General features: G+C 54.1%; 2 protein-coding genes across 2 annotated transcripts in view; both read left to right on the top strand.

Annotated features, from left to right (window-relative positions):
- Window positions 1–4,471, top strand: part of nprl3 (NPR3-like, GATOR1 complex subunit) — a 37,719-nt gene extending 33,248 nt beyond the window's left edge. Inside the window, exon 12 of the mRNA XM_070873252.1 lies at window positions 4,422–4,471. Coding sequence (XP_070729353.1) covers window positions 4,422–4,471 — 50 coding nt within the window. The remainder of the gene's footprint in view (window positions 1–4,421) is intronic.
- An 815-nt stretch (window positions 4,472–5,286) lies between these two features.
- The window catches only part of LOC139251684 (adiponectin receptor protein 2-like), a 66,981-nt gene continuing 55,964 nt past the window's right edge, over window positions 5,287–16,303 (top strand). The window contains exons 1-3 of the mRNA XM_070873253.1: window positions 5,287–5,420; window positions 9,350–9,521; window positions 14,242–14,428. Coding sequence (XP_070729354.1) covers window positions 5,292–5,420; window positions 9,350–9,521; window positions 14,242–14,428 — 488 coding nt within the window. The 5' untranslated portion in view covers window positions 5,287–5,291. The remainder of the gene's footprint in view (window positions 5,421–9,349; window positions 9,522–14,241; window positions 14,429–16,303) is intronic.

Below are 16,303 nucleotides of genomic sequence, written 5' to 3'. Positions count from 1 at the left end.
AGAGACAGGGAGAGGGAGAGAGAGAGAGAGACAGGGAGGGAGAGAGAGAGAGACAGGGGGGAGAGAGAGAGAGACAGGGAGAGAGAGAGAGAGACAGGGTGAGAGAGAGAGACAAGGAGAGAGAGAGACTGATAGAAAGAGAGAGAGAGAGACAGGGAGAGAGAGACAGGGAGAGCGAGAGAGACAGGGAGAGAGAGAGAGACAGGGAGAGCGAGAGAGAGAGAGAGACAGGGAGGGAGAGAGAGAGAGACAGGGGGAGACAGGGAGAGAGAGAGAGACAGGGTGAGAGAGAGAGACAGGGGTGAGAGAGAGAGACAAGGAGAGAGAGAGACTGATAGAAAGAGAGAGAGAGAGAGACAGGGAGAGCGAGAGAGACAGGGAGAGAGAGAGAGACAGGGAGAGCGAGAGAGAGACAGGGAGAGAGGGAGAGAGAGTGAGAGACAGGGAGAGAGAGAGAGAGACAGGGATCGAGAGAGAGACAAGGAGAGAGAGAGTGATAGAGAGAGAGAGAGAGAGAGACAGGGAGAGAGAGAGTGAGAGGGAGTGAGAGAGAGAGACAGGGAGGGAGAGAGAGAGAGAGAGAGAGAGAGAGAGACAGGGAGCGAGAGAGAGACGGAGAGAGAGAGAGAGACAGAGAGAGTGAGAGAGAGAGACAGGGAGTGGGAGAGAGAGAGAGAGACAGGGAGAGAGAGAGACAGGGAGAGAGAGAGAGAGAGAGTGAGAGAGACAGGGAGAGAGAGAGAGAGAGAGACAGGGAGAGAGAGAGAGAGAGACAGGGAGAGAGAGAGAGAGAGAGACAGGGAGAGAGACAGGGAGAGAGAGAGAGACAGGGAGAGAGAGAGAGAGAGAGATAGGGGGAGAGAGAGAGAGACAGTGGGAGAGAGAGAGAGACAGGGAGAGGGAGAGAGACAGGGAGAGGGAGAGAGACAGGGAGAGGGGGAGAGACAGGGAGAGAGACAGGGAGAGGGAGAGAGAGAGAGAGACAGGGAGGGAGAGAGAGGGAGACAGGGAGAGAGAGAGAGACAGGGTGAGAGAGAGACAGGGTGAGAGAGAGAGACAAGGAGAGAGAGAGACTGATAGAAAGACAGGGAGAGAGAGACAGGGAGAGCGAGAGAGACAGGGAGAGAGAGAGAGACAGGGAGAGCGAGAGAGAGAGAGAGACAGGGAGAGAGAAAGAGACAGGGAGAGAGAGAGAGAGACAGGGAGAGAGGGAGAGAGAGCGAGAGACAGGGAGAGAGAGAGAGAGAGACAGGGAGCGAGAGAGAGAGAGAGAGACAGGGAGAGAGAGAGATAGGGAGTGAGAGTGAGAGAGAGAGAGAGAGAGATAGGGAGTGAGAGAGAGAGAGAGAGAGAGACAGGGAGAGAGGGAGAGAGAGAGACAGGGAGGGAGAGAGTGAGAGAGAGAGAGAGACAGGGAGGGAGAGAGAGAGAGAGAGAGAGAGAGAGAGACAGGGAGCGAGAGAGAGAGAGAGAGCGAGAGAGAGAGACGGAGAGAGGGAGAGAGAGAGAGAGCGAGAGAGAGACAGGGAGAGAGAGAGAGAGAGACAGGGAGAGAGAGAGAGAGTGATAGAGAGAGAGAGAGAGAGACAGGGAGAGAGAGAGTGAGAGGGAGAGAGAGAGAGAGAGATAGGGAGCGAGAGAGAGACGGAGAGAGAGAGAGACAGGGAGAGAGAGAGAGAGAGAGAGACAGGGAGTGGGAGAGAGAGAGAGAGACAGGGAGAGAGTGAGCGAGACAGGGAGAGAGTGAGAGAGACAGGGAGAGAGTGAGAGTGACGGAGCGAGAGACAGGGACGGAGAGAGATAGAGAGAGAGAGAGAGGGAGAGAGAGAGAGAGAGAGGGAGAGAGAGAGAGAGATACAGGGAGAGAGAGAGAGACAGGGGGGGAGAGAGAGAGCGAAAGGGGGAGAGAGAGAGAGAGAGACAGGGGGAGAGAGAGAGAGAGAGACAGGGGGAGAGAGAGACAGGAGAGAGAGAGAGAGACAGGGAGATAGGGAGAGAGAGAGAGAGAGACTGAGACAGGGAGAGAGAGAGAGACAGGGAGCGAGAGAGAGACAAGGAGAGAGAGAGTTATAGAGAGAGAGAGAGAGAGAGACAGGGAGAGAGAGAGAGTGAGAGGGAGAGAGAGAGAGAGAGAGAGAGACAGGGAGAGAGGGAGAGAGAGCGAGAGACAGGGAGAGAGAGAGAGAGAGACAGGGAGCGAGAGAGAGAGAGAGAGACAGGGAGCGAGAGAGAGAGAGAGAGACAGGGAGAGAGAGAGATAGGGAGTGAGAGAGAGAGAGAGAGATAGGGAGTGAGAGAGAGAGAGAAAGACAGGGAGAGAGGGAGAGAGAGAGAGAGAGAGACAGGGAGGGAGAGAGAGAGAGAGAGAGAAAGAGAGAGAGAGACAGGGAGCGAGAGAGAGAGCGAGAGAGAGACGGAGAGAGGGAGAGAGAGAGAGAGCGAGAGAGAGACAGGGAGAGAGAGAGAGACAGGGATAGGGGGAGAGAGAGAGAGACAGGGGGAGAGGGAGAGAGACAGGGAGAGGGAGAGAGACAGGGAGAGGGGGAGAGACAGGGAGAGAGACAGGGAGAGGGAGAGAGAGAGAGAGACAGGGAGGGAGAGAGAGAGAGACAGGGGGAGAGAGAGAGAGACAGGGAGAGAGAGAGAGAGACAGGGTGAGAGAGAGAGACAAGGAGAGAGAGAGACTGATAGAAAGAGAGAGAGAGAGACAGGGAGAGAGAGACAGGGAGAGCGAGAGAGACAGGGAGAGAGAGAGAGACAGGGAGAGCGAGTGAGAGAGAGAGACAGGGAGAGAGAGAGAGACAGGGAGAGAGAGAGAGAGAGACAGGGAGAGAGAGCGAGAGACAGGGAGAGAGAGAGAGAGAGACAGGGAGCGAGAGAGAGAGAGAGAGACAGGGAGAGGGAGAGATAGGGAGTGAGAGAGAGAGAGAGAGAGAGATAGGGAGTGAGAGAAAGAGAGAGAAAGACAGGGAGAGAGGGAGAGAGAGAGAGAGACAGGGAGGGAGAGAGAGAGAGAGAGAGAGAGAGAGACAGGGAGCGAGAGAGAGAGAGAGAGCGAGAGAGAGACGGAGAGAGGGAGAGAGAGAGAGAGCGAGAGAGAGACAGGGAGAGAGAGAGAGAGAGAGAGACAGGGAGTGAGAGAGAGACAGGGAGCGAGAGAGAGACGGAGAGGGAGACAGGGAGAGAGAGAGAGACAGAGAGAGACAGGGAGCGAGAGAGAGACGGAGAGAGGGAGAGAGAGAGAGAGACAGGGAGAGAGAGAGAGAGAGAGACAGGGAGCGAGAGAGAGACAGGGAGTGAGAGAGAGACAGGGAGCGAGAGAGACGGAGAGGGAGACAGGGAGAGAAAGAGACAGGGAGAGAGAGACAGGGAGCGAGAGAGACGGAGAGGGAGACAGGGAGAGAGAGAGACAGGGAGAGAGAGAGACAGGGAGAGAGAGACAGGGAGAGGGTGAGAGAGAGATAGGGAGAGACAGGGAGAGAGACGGAGAGAGAGAGAGAGAGACAGGGAGTGAGTGAGAGAGACAGGGAGTGAGTGAGAGAGACAGGGAGCGAGAGAGAGACGGAGATAGAGAGACAGGGAGAGAGACAGGGAGAGAGAGAGAGACAGGGAGAGACAGGGGGAGAGAGACAGGGAGAGAGAGACAGGGAGAGAGAGAGAGACAGGGAGAGAGAGAGAGAGACAAGGCGAGAGAGAGTGATTGAGAGAGACAGGGAGAGAGAGAGAGACAGGGAGAGCGAGAGACAGGGAGAGAGAGAGTGAGAGTGAGAGTGAGAGTGAGAGTGAGAGTGAGAGTGAGAGTGAGAGAGAGAGAGAGAGAGAGACAGGGAGACAGAGAGAGAGAGAGAGACAGGGAGACAGGGAGAGAGAGAGAGACAGGGACAGGGAGAGAGGGAGAGAGAGACAGGGAGAGAGAGAGAGAGAGAGAGACAGGGAGCGAGAGAGAGAGAGAGAGAGACGGAGCGAGAGAGAGAGACAGGGAGCGAGAGAGGGACGGAGAGAGAGAGAGAGACAGGGAGAGAGAGAGAGAGAGAGAGACAGGGAGAGAGAGAGACAGGGAGAGCGAAAGGGAGAGAGACAGGGAGAGGGAGAGAGAGACGGAGCGAGAGAGAGAGAGACGGAGCGAGAGAGAGAGAGACAGGGAGCGAGTGAGAGACAGCGAGCGAGAGAGAGACAGAGAGAGAGAGAGCGACGGGAAGAGAGAGAGAGAGAGAGAGAGACGGAGAGAGAGAGACAGAGACAGGGACAGGGAGACACAGAGAGAGAGAGAGAGAGAGACAGAGAGAGAGCGAGAGTGACAGGGAGAGAGAGAGAGCGAGATAGAGAGAGAGAGGGAGGTGTACACTGGGCACATGAGGGTGGCACGCCCACACAGGACACCAACTGAGGTGTGAACGGACATTGGCGAGTGCTGGCTGCAGGCGACAGTTTGCAGCGGGGCGTCCAGGCCCGTGGGAGGGGTGGTGTTTGAGGCCCGGGGTGGGGGGGTTCCAGACCCCGGGGGGGGGGCGGGGTTTGAGGCCCGGGAGAGGGTCCAGGCCCGGGGTGGGGGGGGGGGGGTGTTGAGGCCCAGGGTGGGGGGTTCCAGGCCCGTGGGAGGGGTGGTGTTTGAGGCCCGGGAGAGGGTCCAGGCCCGGGGTGGGGGGTGGGGGTGTTGAGGCCCAGGGTGGGGGGTTCCAGGCCCGTGGGAGGGGTGGTGTTTGAGGCCCGGGAGAGGGTCCAGGCCCGGGGTGGGGGGGGGGGGGTGTTGAGGCCCAGGGTGGGGGGTTCCAGGTCCGTGGGAGGGGTGGTGTTTGAGGCCCGGGAGAGGGTCCAGGCCCGGGGGGGGGGGTGTTTGAGGCCCAGGGTGGGGGGTTCCAGGCCCGTGGGAGGGGTGGTGTTTGAGGCCCGGGGTGGGGGGTTCTAGGCCTGTTGGAGTGGTGGTGTTTGAGGCCCAGGGTGGGGGGGTTCCAGACCCGGGGGGGGGGGGGGGGGGGTGGGGTTTGAGGCCCGGGAGAGGGTCCAGGCCCGGGGTGGGGGGGGGGGGGGGAGGTGTGTTGAGGCCCAGGGTGGGGGGTTCTAGGCCTGTGGGAGGGGTGGTGTTTGAGGCCCAGGGTGGGGGGTTCCAGGCTCGTGGGAGGGGTGGTGTTTGAGGCCCAGGGTGGGGGGTTCCAGGCTCGTGGGAGGGGTGGTGTTTGAGGCCCGGGGTGGGGGGGGTGGTGTTGAGGCCCGGAGGGCGGGAGGGGGGGGGTTACCCGGGGGGTTCTGACCATGTGACTTTGTGTGTGTGACAGAGCAGTGCTCGATTGGCCATGTCTCGGGGGCAGTGTGACACAGACAGTAACGAGTGCAGTGTACCGTTGGCAGGCAGTGAGGGGCTGAGCTCAGCCATCAGACTCAGGAAGAAGGCCAGCACAGTGCTGTTGACGGGTTTCCACAAGGTAGCAAACCAGCGGCGTTCCCCTCTACGACCAGCGTGTGACTAACTGGCCCTGCACAACGTGCTCGAACCCCTAGAAACACTCCTAAATCTTCCCTTTTCACCAACATGCCCCTCCTCTCCTGGAGTCTGGTGCAGCCGGTGTAAGAACATCAGAAATAGGAGCAGGAGTCGGCCATTCGGCCCCTCGAGCCTGCTCCGCCATTTAATACCATCATGGCTGATCCGATCATGGACTCAGCTTCACTTCCCCGCCCGCCCCTTCACTCCCTTATCGCTCAAAAATCTCTCTATCTCCGCCTTAAATATATTCAAGGACTCAGCTCCACTTCCCTGCCCGCCCCTTCACTCCCTTATCGCTCAAAAATCTCTCTATCTCCGCCTTAAATATATTCAGTGACCCAGCCCCCCACAGCTCTCTGGGGCAGAGAATTCCACAGATTCACCAGAAGAAATTCCTCCTCATCTCCGTCTTAAATGGGCGGCCCCTTATTCTGAGACTATGTGCCCCCTAGTTCTAGATTCCCCCACGAGGGGGAAACATCCTCTCTGCATCTACCCTGTCCAGCCCCCCCCTCAGAATCTGATACGTTTCGATAAGCTCACCTCTCATTCTTCTAAACTCCAATGAGTACAGGCCCAACCTGCTCAACCTTTCCTCATAAGTTAACTCCCTCATCTCAGGAATCGACCGAGTGAACCTTCTTTGAACTGCCTCCAATGGAAGTATATCCCTCCTTAAATACGGAGACCAAAACTGCACGCAGTACTCCAGGTGTGGCCTCACCAATACCCTGTACAGTTTTACACTTCACCCCCCTTGCAATAAAAGCCAACATTTTGTTTGTAACATAGAAAATAGGAGCAGGCCATTCGGCCCTTCGAGCCTGCACCACCATTCAATAAGATCATGGCTGATCATTCCCTCAGTACCCCTTTCCTGCTTTCTCTCCATACCCCTTGAACCCTTTCGCCGTAAGGGCCACATCTAACTCCCTTTTGAATATATCTAACGAACTGGCCTCAACAACTTTCTGTGGTAGAGAATTCCACAGGTTCACAATTCTCTGGGTGAAGAAGTTTCTCCTCACCTCGGTCCTAAATGGCTTACCCCTTATCCTTAGACTGTGACCCCTGGTTCTGGACTTCCCCAACATCGGGAACATTCTTCCTGCATCTAACCTGTCCCGTCCCGTCAGAATTTTATACGTTTCTATGAGATCCCCTCTCATCCTTCTAAACTCCAGTGAATACAGGCCCAGTCGATCCAGTCTTTCTTCATTTGTCAGTCCTGCCATCCCGGGAATCAGTCTGGTGAACCTTCGCTGCACTCCCTCAATAACAAGAACGTCCTTCCTCAGATTAAGAGACCAAAACTGCACACAATATTCCAGGTGAGGCCTCACCAAGGCCCTGTACAACTGCAGTAAGACCTCCCTGCTCCTATACTCAAATCCTCTCGCTATGAAGGCCAACATACCATTTGCCTTCTTCACCGCCTGCTGTACCCGCGGGTGAATTGCTGAGATCGCTGTATTATTGTGGGGGGGGGGGGGTGCGGGGGGGGGGGGGGCAATCGGAGCGGAGGAAGGAAGCTATCGCGGGACTTCCTCCCGTTGCCTGGGCGGGGAAGGCAGCATTGCGTGCCATCCAGCCCCTCTCCCCAAGGCAGCGGCGGAACTATGGGCTGACCGAATCCTCTGGGGAGCGGGCCGTTCGCGGACGAGCGTCCATCTCTCCTGAGCGCCCTGCCCTCACAAATTCCCCCCCCGTCCCCCCCCAAGGGCTGCATCTTCAGCTTTGCTGATTTCGGGGGCGCTGAAGGGGAGCGGTTTGCGCCTCGGTCAGCAAAATTGGGCGGGACTGGGGCCCCGAGTGTGGGGCGGAGCGCTGGATCGGCTGAGTGTGCAAAGACCCTGAGGTAAAGAGTTGGCTCAGGAGCACTCCGAGAGAGTCCTGGGCAGAAGGCCAAAACCCCCGCCCCCCAAAATCATTCACAATAAATAACTCGCGCTGCTACAACATAAGAAGATCAGAAATAGGAGCAGGAGTCGGCCATTCGGCCCCTCGAGCCTGCTCCGCCATTTAATACGATCATGGCTGATCCGATCATGGACTCGGCTCCACTTCCCTGCCCGTCCCCTTATCCCCTTATCGGTTAAGAAACTGTCTATCTCGGTCTTAAATATATTCAATGTCCCGGCTTCCACAGCTCTCTGAGGCAGCGAATTCCACAGATTTACAACCCTCCGAGAGAAGAAATTCCTCCTCATCTCAGTTTTAAATGGGCGGCCCCTTATTCTAAGACCATGCCCCCTAGTTCTAGTCTCCCCCATCAGTGGAAACATCCTCTCTGCATCCACCTTGTCGAGCTCCCTCATTATCTTATGTTTCCAGTATCTCCAAATTTGCGGATGACACTAAGTTGGGTGGCAGTGTGAGCTGCGAGGAGGATGCTATTAGGCTGCAGAGTGACTTGGATAGGTTAGGTGAGTGGGCAAATGCATGGCAGATGAAGTATAATGTGGATAAATGTGAGGTTATCCACTTTGGTGGTAAAAACAGAGAGACAGACTATTATCTGAATGGTGACAGATTAGGAAAAGGGAAGGTGCAACGAGACCTGGGTGTCATGGTACATCAGTCATTGAAGGTTAGCATGCAGGTACAGCAGGCGGTTAAGAAAGCAAATGGCATGTTGGCCTTCATAGCGAGGGGATTTGAATACAGGGGCAGGGAGGTGTTGCTACAGTTGTACAGGGCCTTGGTGAGGCCACACCTGGAGTATTGTGTACAGTTTTGGTCTCCTAACTTGAGGAAGGACATTGAGGGAGTGCAGCGAAGGTTCACCAGACTGATTCCCGGGATGGCGGGACTGACCTATCAAGAAAGACTGGATCAACTGGGCTTGTATTCACTGGAGTTCAGAAGAATGAGAGGGGACCTCATAGAAACGTTTAAAATTCTGACGGGTTTGGACAGGTTGGATGCAGGAAGAATGTTCCCAATGTTGGGGAAGTCCAGAACCAGGGGTCACAGTCTAAGGATAAGGGGTAAGCCATTTAGGACCGAGATGAGGAGAAACTTCTTCACCCAGAGAGTGGTGAACCTGTGGAATTCTCTACCACAGAAAGTAGTTGAGGCCAATTCACTAAATATATTCAAAAGGGAGTTAGATGAAGTCCTTACTACTCGGGGGATCAAGGGGTATGGCGAGAAAGCAGGAAGGGGGTACTGAAGTTTCATGTTCAGCCATGAACTGATTGAATGGCGGTGCAGGCTAGAAGGGCTGAAGGGCCTGCTCCTGCACCTATTTTCTATGTTTCTATGTTTCTATAAGATCACCTCTCATTCTTCTGAATTCCAATGAGTAGAGGCCCAACCTCCTCAACCTTTCCTCATAAGTCAACCCCTCACCCCCGGAATCGACCGAGTGATTCCGCAAAAATTGCATTAATCGGCAAAATTTAAAAAAAAAACCCCAAAATACAGTCGCACTCGCCCGAGGCGGACGTGACTCACCGCACCGAGGTCGCAACTGGTCAGGCTGCCTGCTTTCACGGGCGGTGCCAGCGGGGGGGGGGCGCTGCGTGGCGCTACGGAGCGGGCAGGGAGCCAGAAATGAATCGCCAGCGGGGGCGTTTGCACACCTCTGCCGGGGGTGTGGCGATGCTCCGCGGTGCCCCGCACTGCCCCTTCCCCCCCCCCCCCCGAAAACTGCCTCCGCCCCCACGCGTGGGCGGGGGGCGCGGGAAGAGCTCACCGGTCACCATTGCCGCACCGGTTTGGGGGGGGGCGGGGGGAACGGCAAGCCACAAATCCAGTCGCGTGCAATCCCAAGCGTGTGATCGGTTTGATTTCCCCGCCCCCCCCCCCCAAACCCGCTGGTGCTCTCTCTCTCTCTCTCTCTCTCTCTCTGTTCCCCCGCAGGTTTGGGAAGGGCGATGGCGTGTCATACCCCACGACGTGCTGCCGGACTGGCTGAAGGACAACGACTTCCTCCTGCATGGGCACCGGCCTCCGATGCCCTCGTTCCGGGCCTGCTTCCGCAGCATCTTCAGGCTGCACACCGAGACCGGCAACATCTGGACGCACCTCCTAGGTAGCCCCCACCCCCCCCCCCCCCAACCTCCGCATCTGTCCCGTCGGCCGCAGCCTCTGGGGCCCCCCCCTGCCGCGGAACGCGCGGGTTCATAAAGCAGCGCCGTCATGCGCCGCCCCTTCGCACGAGGATGACTTACTCCCGCACCACAAGGGATGAGTTCGCAGATGTTTCAACGAAGAACGTAAGAAACGGGAGCAGGAGCCGGCCATTCGGCCCCTCGAGCCTGCTCCGCCATTCAATAAGCTCGAGGCTGATCCGATCATGGACTCAGCTACATTTCCCCGCCCGCTCCCCTTTAAAGAACATAAGAATTAGGAACAGGAGGAGGCCATCTAGCCCCTCGGGCCTGCTCCGCCATTCAACAAGATCATGGCTGACCTGGCCGTGGACTCAGCTCCACTTCCCCGCCCGCTCCCCGTATAAGAACATAAGAACATAAGAATTAGGAACAGGAGTAGGCCATCTAGCCCCTCGGGCCTGCTCCGCCATTCAACAAGATCATGGCTGATCTGGCCGTGGACTCAGCTCCACTTACCCGCCCGCTCCCCGTAACCCTTAATACCCTTATTGGTTAAAAATCTATCTATCTGTGACTTGAATACATTCAATGAGCTAGCCTCAACTGCTTCCCTGGGCAGAGAATTCCACAGATTCACAACCCTCTGGGAGAAGAAATTCCTTCTCAACTCGGTTTTAAATTGGCTCCCCCGTATTTTGAGGCTGTGCCCCCTAGTTCTAGTCTGCCCGACCAGTGGAAACAACCTCTCCGCCTCTATCTTGTCTATCCCTTTCATTATTTTAAATGTTTCTATAAGATCACCCCTCATCCTTCTGAACTCCAAGGAGTAAAGACCCAGTCTACTCAATCTATCATCTTGAGGTAACCCCCTCATCTCCGGAATCGGCCTCGTGAATCGTCTCTGTACCCCCTCCAAAGCTAGTATATCCTTCCTTAAGTAAGGTGACCAAAACTGCACGCAGTTTAAGAAACTGTTTATTTCTGTCTCAAATTTATTCAATGTCCGGGCTTCCACAGCTCTCTGAGGCAGCGAATTCCACAGATCCACAACCCTCTGAGAGAAGAGATTTCTCTTCATTCCAGTCCTGAACTCCAATTGAAGGGTGGAAGATGCCTGTGGGTGGATTGTTTTAACGTGGGGTGGCCGTTGCACACCAGCCACCACACGGGCTTGACCGAGCTCGGCCTTTATCCAGGGGAAAGGGTTGAACCAGGACAACCGGAGACCAGCTCTGCTGCACGGACCTAGTGCGCCCACATACCGCGCATTGTGGGCTGCCCCTGGGCCCTCGGCTCTCCTGTGTCCCGGACCCTCATTTGCCGCGCCTCCGCCGCGATCACTCGGCGTTCCTCCGCTGTGCCTGGGCCCCCGCCGATGTTCCAGCCCACGCTGTAACCGGCGAGCTGGGCCTTCGGGACGTCGCCCAGTCGCCCTGCTCAAAGTCGTCGCGCACTTGGAGCGGCTCGCGCTCCGGGGCTTATCCTCCCGACCCGCGGTGTTATCCTCTCGAAGGTCGGGGTGGCCCATGACACCTGGACACACCTAATAGGTAGCTCCTCCTCCACATCCGCTCCGCTGCCCGCAGCATCTGGGCCATCTGTAGCGCGGCGTGAAAGATGTGGATTCATAAAGCACATAAGAAACGGGAGCAGGAGTCGGCCATTCGGCCCCTCGAGCCTGCTCCGCCATTCAATAAGATCATGGCTGATCCGATCATGGGCTCAGCTCCACTTCCCCGCCCGCTCCCCGTAACCCTTCACTCCCTTATCGCTCAACAATCTGTCTACCTCCGCCTTAAATATATTCAATGACCCAACCTCCACAGCTCCCTGGGGCAGAGTATTCCACAGATTCACCAGAAGAAATTTCTCCTCATCTCCGTCTTAACTGGGCGACCCCTTATTCTGAGACTACGCCCCCTAGTTCTAGATTCCTCCCATAAGGGGAAACATCCTTTCTGCATCTACCCTGTCCAGCCCCCCTCAGTATCTGATACATTTCGATAAGATCACCTCTCATTCTTCTGAACTCCAATGAGTAGAGGCCTAACCTGCTCAACCTTTCCTCATAAGTCAACCCCCTCATCTCAGGAGTCGACCGAGTGAACCTTCTCTGAACTGCCTCCAATGCAAGTATATCCCTCCTTAAATAAGGAGACCAAAACTGCACGCAGTACTCCAGGTGTGGCCTCACCAATACCCTGTATAACTGGAGCAAGACTTCCCTGCTTTTATACTCCATCCCCTTTCCAATAAAGGCCAAGATACCATTGGCCTTCCTGATCACTTGCTGTACCTGCATATTAACCTTTTGTGTTTCATGCACCAGTACCCCCAGGTCCCGCTGTCCTGCAGCATTTTGTAATCTTTCTCTCCATTGAAAAAATAATTTGCTTTTCTAATCTTCCTACCAAAGTGGATAATCTCACATTTTCCAACATTATACTCCATCTGCCAAACTTTTGCCCACTCGCTTAACCTGTCTATGTCCCTTTGCAGATTCTGTGTGTCCTCCTCACAACTTGCTCTCCCTCTTATCTTTGTATCATCAGCAAACTTGGCTACATTACACTCAGTCCCTTCATCCGAGTCGTTAATATAGATTGTAAATAGTTGGGGTCCCAGCACTGATCCCTGCAGCACCCCACTAGTTACTGGTTGCCAACCGGAAAATGACCCATTTATCCCGACTCTCTGTTCTCTGTTTGTTAGCCAATCCTCTATCCATGCTAATATATTACCCCCACCCCGTGAACTTTTATCTTGTGCAGTAACATTTTATGTATCACCTTGTCAAATGCCTTCTGGAAGTCCAAATACACCACATCCACTGGTTCCCCCTTATCCACCCTGTTTGTTACATCCTCAAAGAACTCCAGCAAATTTGTCAAACATAATTTCCCTTTCATAAAACCATGCTTCCTCTGCTTGACTGCATTATGCTTTTCCAAATGTCCTGCTACTGCTTCCTTAATAATGGACTCCCAACATTTTCCCAATGACATGTTAGGCTAACTGGTCCACACTTGCTTTCCCACCTATCATAGAAAAGAAACATAGAAAATAGGTGCAGGAGTAGGCCATTCGGCCCTTCTAGCCTGCACCGCCATTCAATGAGTTCATGGCTGAACATGCAACTTCAGTACCCCCTTCCTGCTTTCTCACCATACCCCTTGATCCCCCGAGTAGCAAGGACTTCATCTAACTCCTTTTTGAATATATTTAGTGAATTGGCCTCAACAACTTTCTGTGGTAGAGAATTCCACAGGTTCACCACTCTCTGGGTGAAGAAGTTTCTCCTCATCTCGGTCCTAAATGGCTTACCCCCTTATCCTTAGACTGTGACCCCTGGTTCTGGACTTCCCCAACATCGGGAACATTCTTCCTGCATCTAACCTGTCTAAACCCGTCAGAATTTTAAACGTTTCTATGAGGTCCCCTCTCATTCTTCTGAACTCCAGTGAATATCTTTGTATCATCAGCAAATTTGGCTACATTAGACTTAGCCCCTTCATCCAAATCGTTAATATAGGTTCAGCCTATACTCCTTGAGAGTTTACAAGAATGAGAGGTGATCTTATTGACACGTAGAAGGTACTGAGCAGGCTCAACGAGGTGGATGAAGAGAGGATGTTTCCTCTTGTGGGGGAATCTAGAACTATTAATAATAACATTTATTTGTATAGCACTTTTAACGTAGTAAAACGTCCCAAGATGCTTCACAGCAATTTTACAACTAAGGGACATAGTCTCAGAATAAGGGGTCGCCCATTTAGAACTGAGATGAGGAGGAATTGCTTCTTGTGAACCTGTGGAATTCTCTGCCCCAGAGAGCTGTGGGGGCTGGGTCATTGAAGGTGGAGATAGACAGATTTTTGAGCGATAAGGGAGTGAAGGGGTCTGGGGAGCGGGCGGGGAAGTGGAGTTGAATCCAGGATCAGATCAGCCGTGAGCTTATTGAACGGCTACCTTAGTGAATTGAAGAGGGTTTGCTGTGATTGAAAGGCTGCATTGGAGGGAGTAGCTTGCGGCGGCCCGGCCCGGAACTGGGCGAGGTCTTGCAGGCCGGGACCATCAGCAGGCCGGGGCCATTGGAGGGAGCAACGTGCAGTGGCGTACCACTGCAGGAGGGCGATGGCTACGATGCCGGGCCGCTGACTGCAGTGCGGGCAGGCACAGCAGGAGGGGCGAAGGAGCGGCGAGAGTTTGTAGAGGGAAGTGACCGGGGCCCAGGAGAGGCGCGAGTTCGGGGCCCAGGAGAGCCGAGGGCTCAGGGGGCAGCACGGGCCCAGCCCACACTGTGTGCGATATGTGGGCGCACTGGGTCCGTGCAGCAGAGCTGGTCTCCAGTCGTCCTGGTTGACCCTTGCCCCTGGACCCAGACCTCGCTCTGTCAAGCCCGTGTGGTGGCTGGTGTGCAACGGCCACCCCACGTTAAAACAATCCACCCACAGGCATCTCCCACCCTTCAGAATGTAGTTTGGGATCTGGAATATCGGGTCCTTCATTGAAACACCTCTGAACTCATCCCTTTTTGGCGTGGAAGCAAGTTTCCTCACTTCGAGGGACCGCCTATGATGATGGTGATGATGATGAATGGCGGAGCAGGCTCGAAGGGCCGAATGGCCGACTCCTGCTCCTGTTTGTCATGTCCGTTCCGTGCTGACTTTGCCTTCTGTCCCCCCCCAACCCCGCCAGGTTTCCTGTTCTTCCTGATCCTGGGCGTTGTCTACATGTTCCGGCCCAACATTAACTTCGTGGCCCCAGTGCAGGAGAAGGTGGTGTTCGGCATGTTCTTCCTGGGCGCTGTCCTCTGCCTCTGCTTCTCCTGGCTCTTCCACACTGTCTACTGCCACTCCGAGAAAGTCTCTCGCACCTTCTCCAAGTACGTCTGCTGCCGGCTTCGGCCGTTCACGGCCGGCCGAGAGGGGGAGAGCAACAGGGAGCTAACCGGGAGTGAGTTACAGGCTGGGCCGGGAACAGTGACACAGCCGGGAGTGAGTTACAGGCTGAAATCTAATCGAGGGGTTCGGGGGGTTTATATATAGAATAACAGACACCCGGGAGTGAGTTACAGGCTGGAATCTAATCGAGGTTTTCCGATGGGTTTATATATAGAATAACAGATACCCGGGAGTGAGTTACAGGCTGGAATCTAATCGAGGGGTTCGGGGGGGTTTATATATAGAATAACGGATACCCGGGAGTGAGTTACTGGCTGGAATCTAATCGAGGGGTTCGGGGGGTTTATATATAGAATAACGGATAACCAGGAGTGAGTTACAGGCTGGAATCTAATCGGGGGGTTCGGGGGGTTTATATATAGAATAACGGATACCCGAGAGTGAGTTACAGGCTGGAATCTAATCGATGGGTTCGGGGGTTTATATATCGAATAACAGATACCCGGGAGTGAGTTACAGGCTGGAATCTAATCGAGGAGTTCGGGGGTTTATATGTATAGAATAACGGACACCCGGGAGTGAGTTACAAGCTGGAATCTAATCGAGGGTTCGGGGGGTTGAAATAGAATAACGGATAACCAGGAGTGAGTTACAGGCTGGAATCTAATCGAGGGGTTCCGATGGGTTTATATATAGAATAACGGATACCCGGGAGTGAGTTACAGACTGGAATCTAATCGAGGGGTTCGGGGGTTTATATATAGAATAACGGATACCCGGGAGTGAGTTACAGGCTGGAATCTAATCGAGGGGTTTGGGGGGTGTATATATAGAATAACAGATACCCGGGAGTGAGTTACAGGCTGGAATCTAATCGAGGTGTTCAGAGGGGTTTATATATAGAATAACAGATACCTGGGAGTGAGTTACAGGCTGGAATCTAATTGAGGGGTTCGGGGGGGTTTATATATAGAATAATGGATACCCGGGAGAGAGTTACAGGCTGGAATCTAATCGAGGGGTTTGGGGGGTTTATACATAGAATAACGGATACCCGGGAGTGAGTTACAGACTGGAATCTAATCGAGGGCTTCCGGGGGTTTATATATAGAACAACAGATACCCGGGAGTGAGTTACAGGCTGGAATCTAATCGAGGGGTTCGGGGGGGCTTATATATAGAATAACAGATACCCGGGAGTGAGTTACAGGCTGGAATCTAATCGAGGGGTTCGGGGGGTTTATATATAGAATAACAGATACCCGGGAGTGAGTTACAGGCTGGAATCTAATCGAGGGGTTCGATGGGTTTATATATAGAATAACGGATAACCAGGAGTGAGTTACAGACTGGAATCTAATCGAGGGGTTCGGGGGGGTTTATATATAGAATAACGGATAACCAGGAGTGAGTTACAGGCTGGAATCTAATCGGGGGGTTCGGGGGGTTTATATATAGAATAACGGATACCCGAGAGTGAGTTACAGGCTGGAATCTAATCGATGGGTTCGGGGGTTTATATATCGAATAACAGATACCCGGGAGTGAGTTACAGGCTGGTATCTAATCGAGGAGTTCGGGGGTTTATATGTATAGAATAACGGACACCCGGGAGTGAGTTACAAGCTGGAATCTAATCGAGGGTTCGGGGGGTTTATATATAGAATAACGGATAACCAGGAGTGAGTTACAGGCTGGAATCTAATCGAGGGGTTCCGATGGGTTTATATATAGAATAACGGATACCCGGGAGTGAGTTACAGACTGGAATCTAATCGAGGGGTTCGGGGGGTTTATATATAGAATAACGGATACCCGGGAGTGAGTTACAGGCTGGAATCTAATCGAGGGGTTTG

The sequence above is a fragment of the Pristiophorus japonicus genome, unplaced genomic scaffold, assembly GCF_044704955.1.
Source record: "Pristiophorus japonicus isolate sPriJap1 unplaced genomic scaffold, sPriJap1.hap1 HAP1_SCAFFOLD_432, whole genome shotgun sequence".
Lineage (NCBI taxonomy): Eukaryota > Metazoa > Chordata > Chondrichthyes > Pristiophoridae > Pristiophorus > Pristiophorus japonicus.
This window is presented reverse-complemented; position numbering and strand designations above follow the sequence as displayed.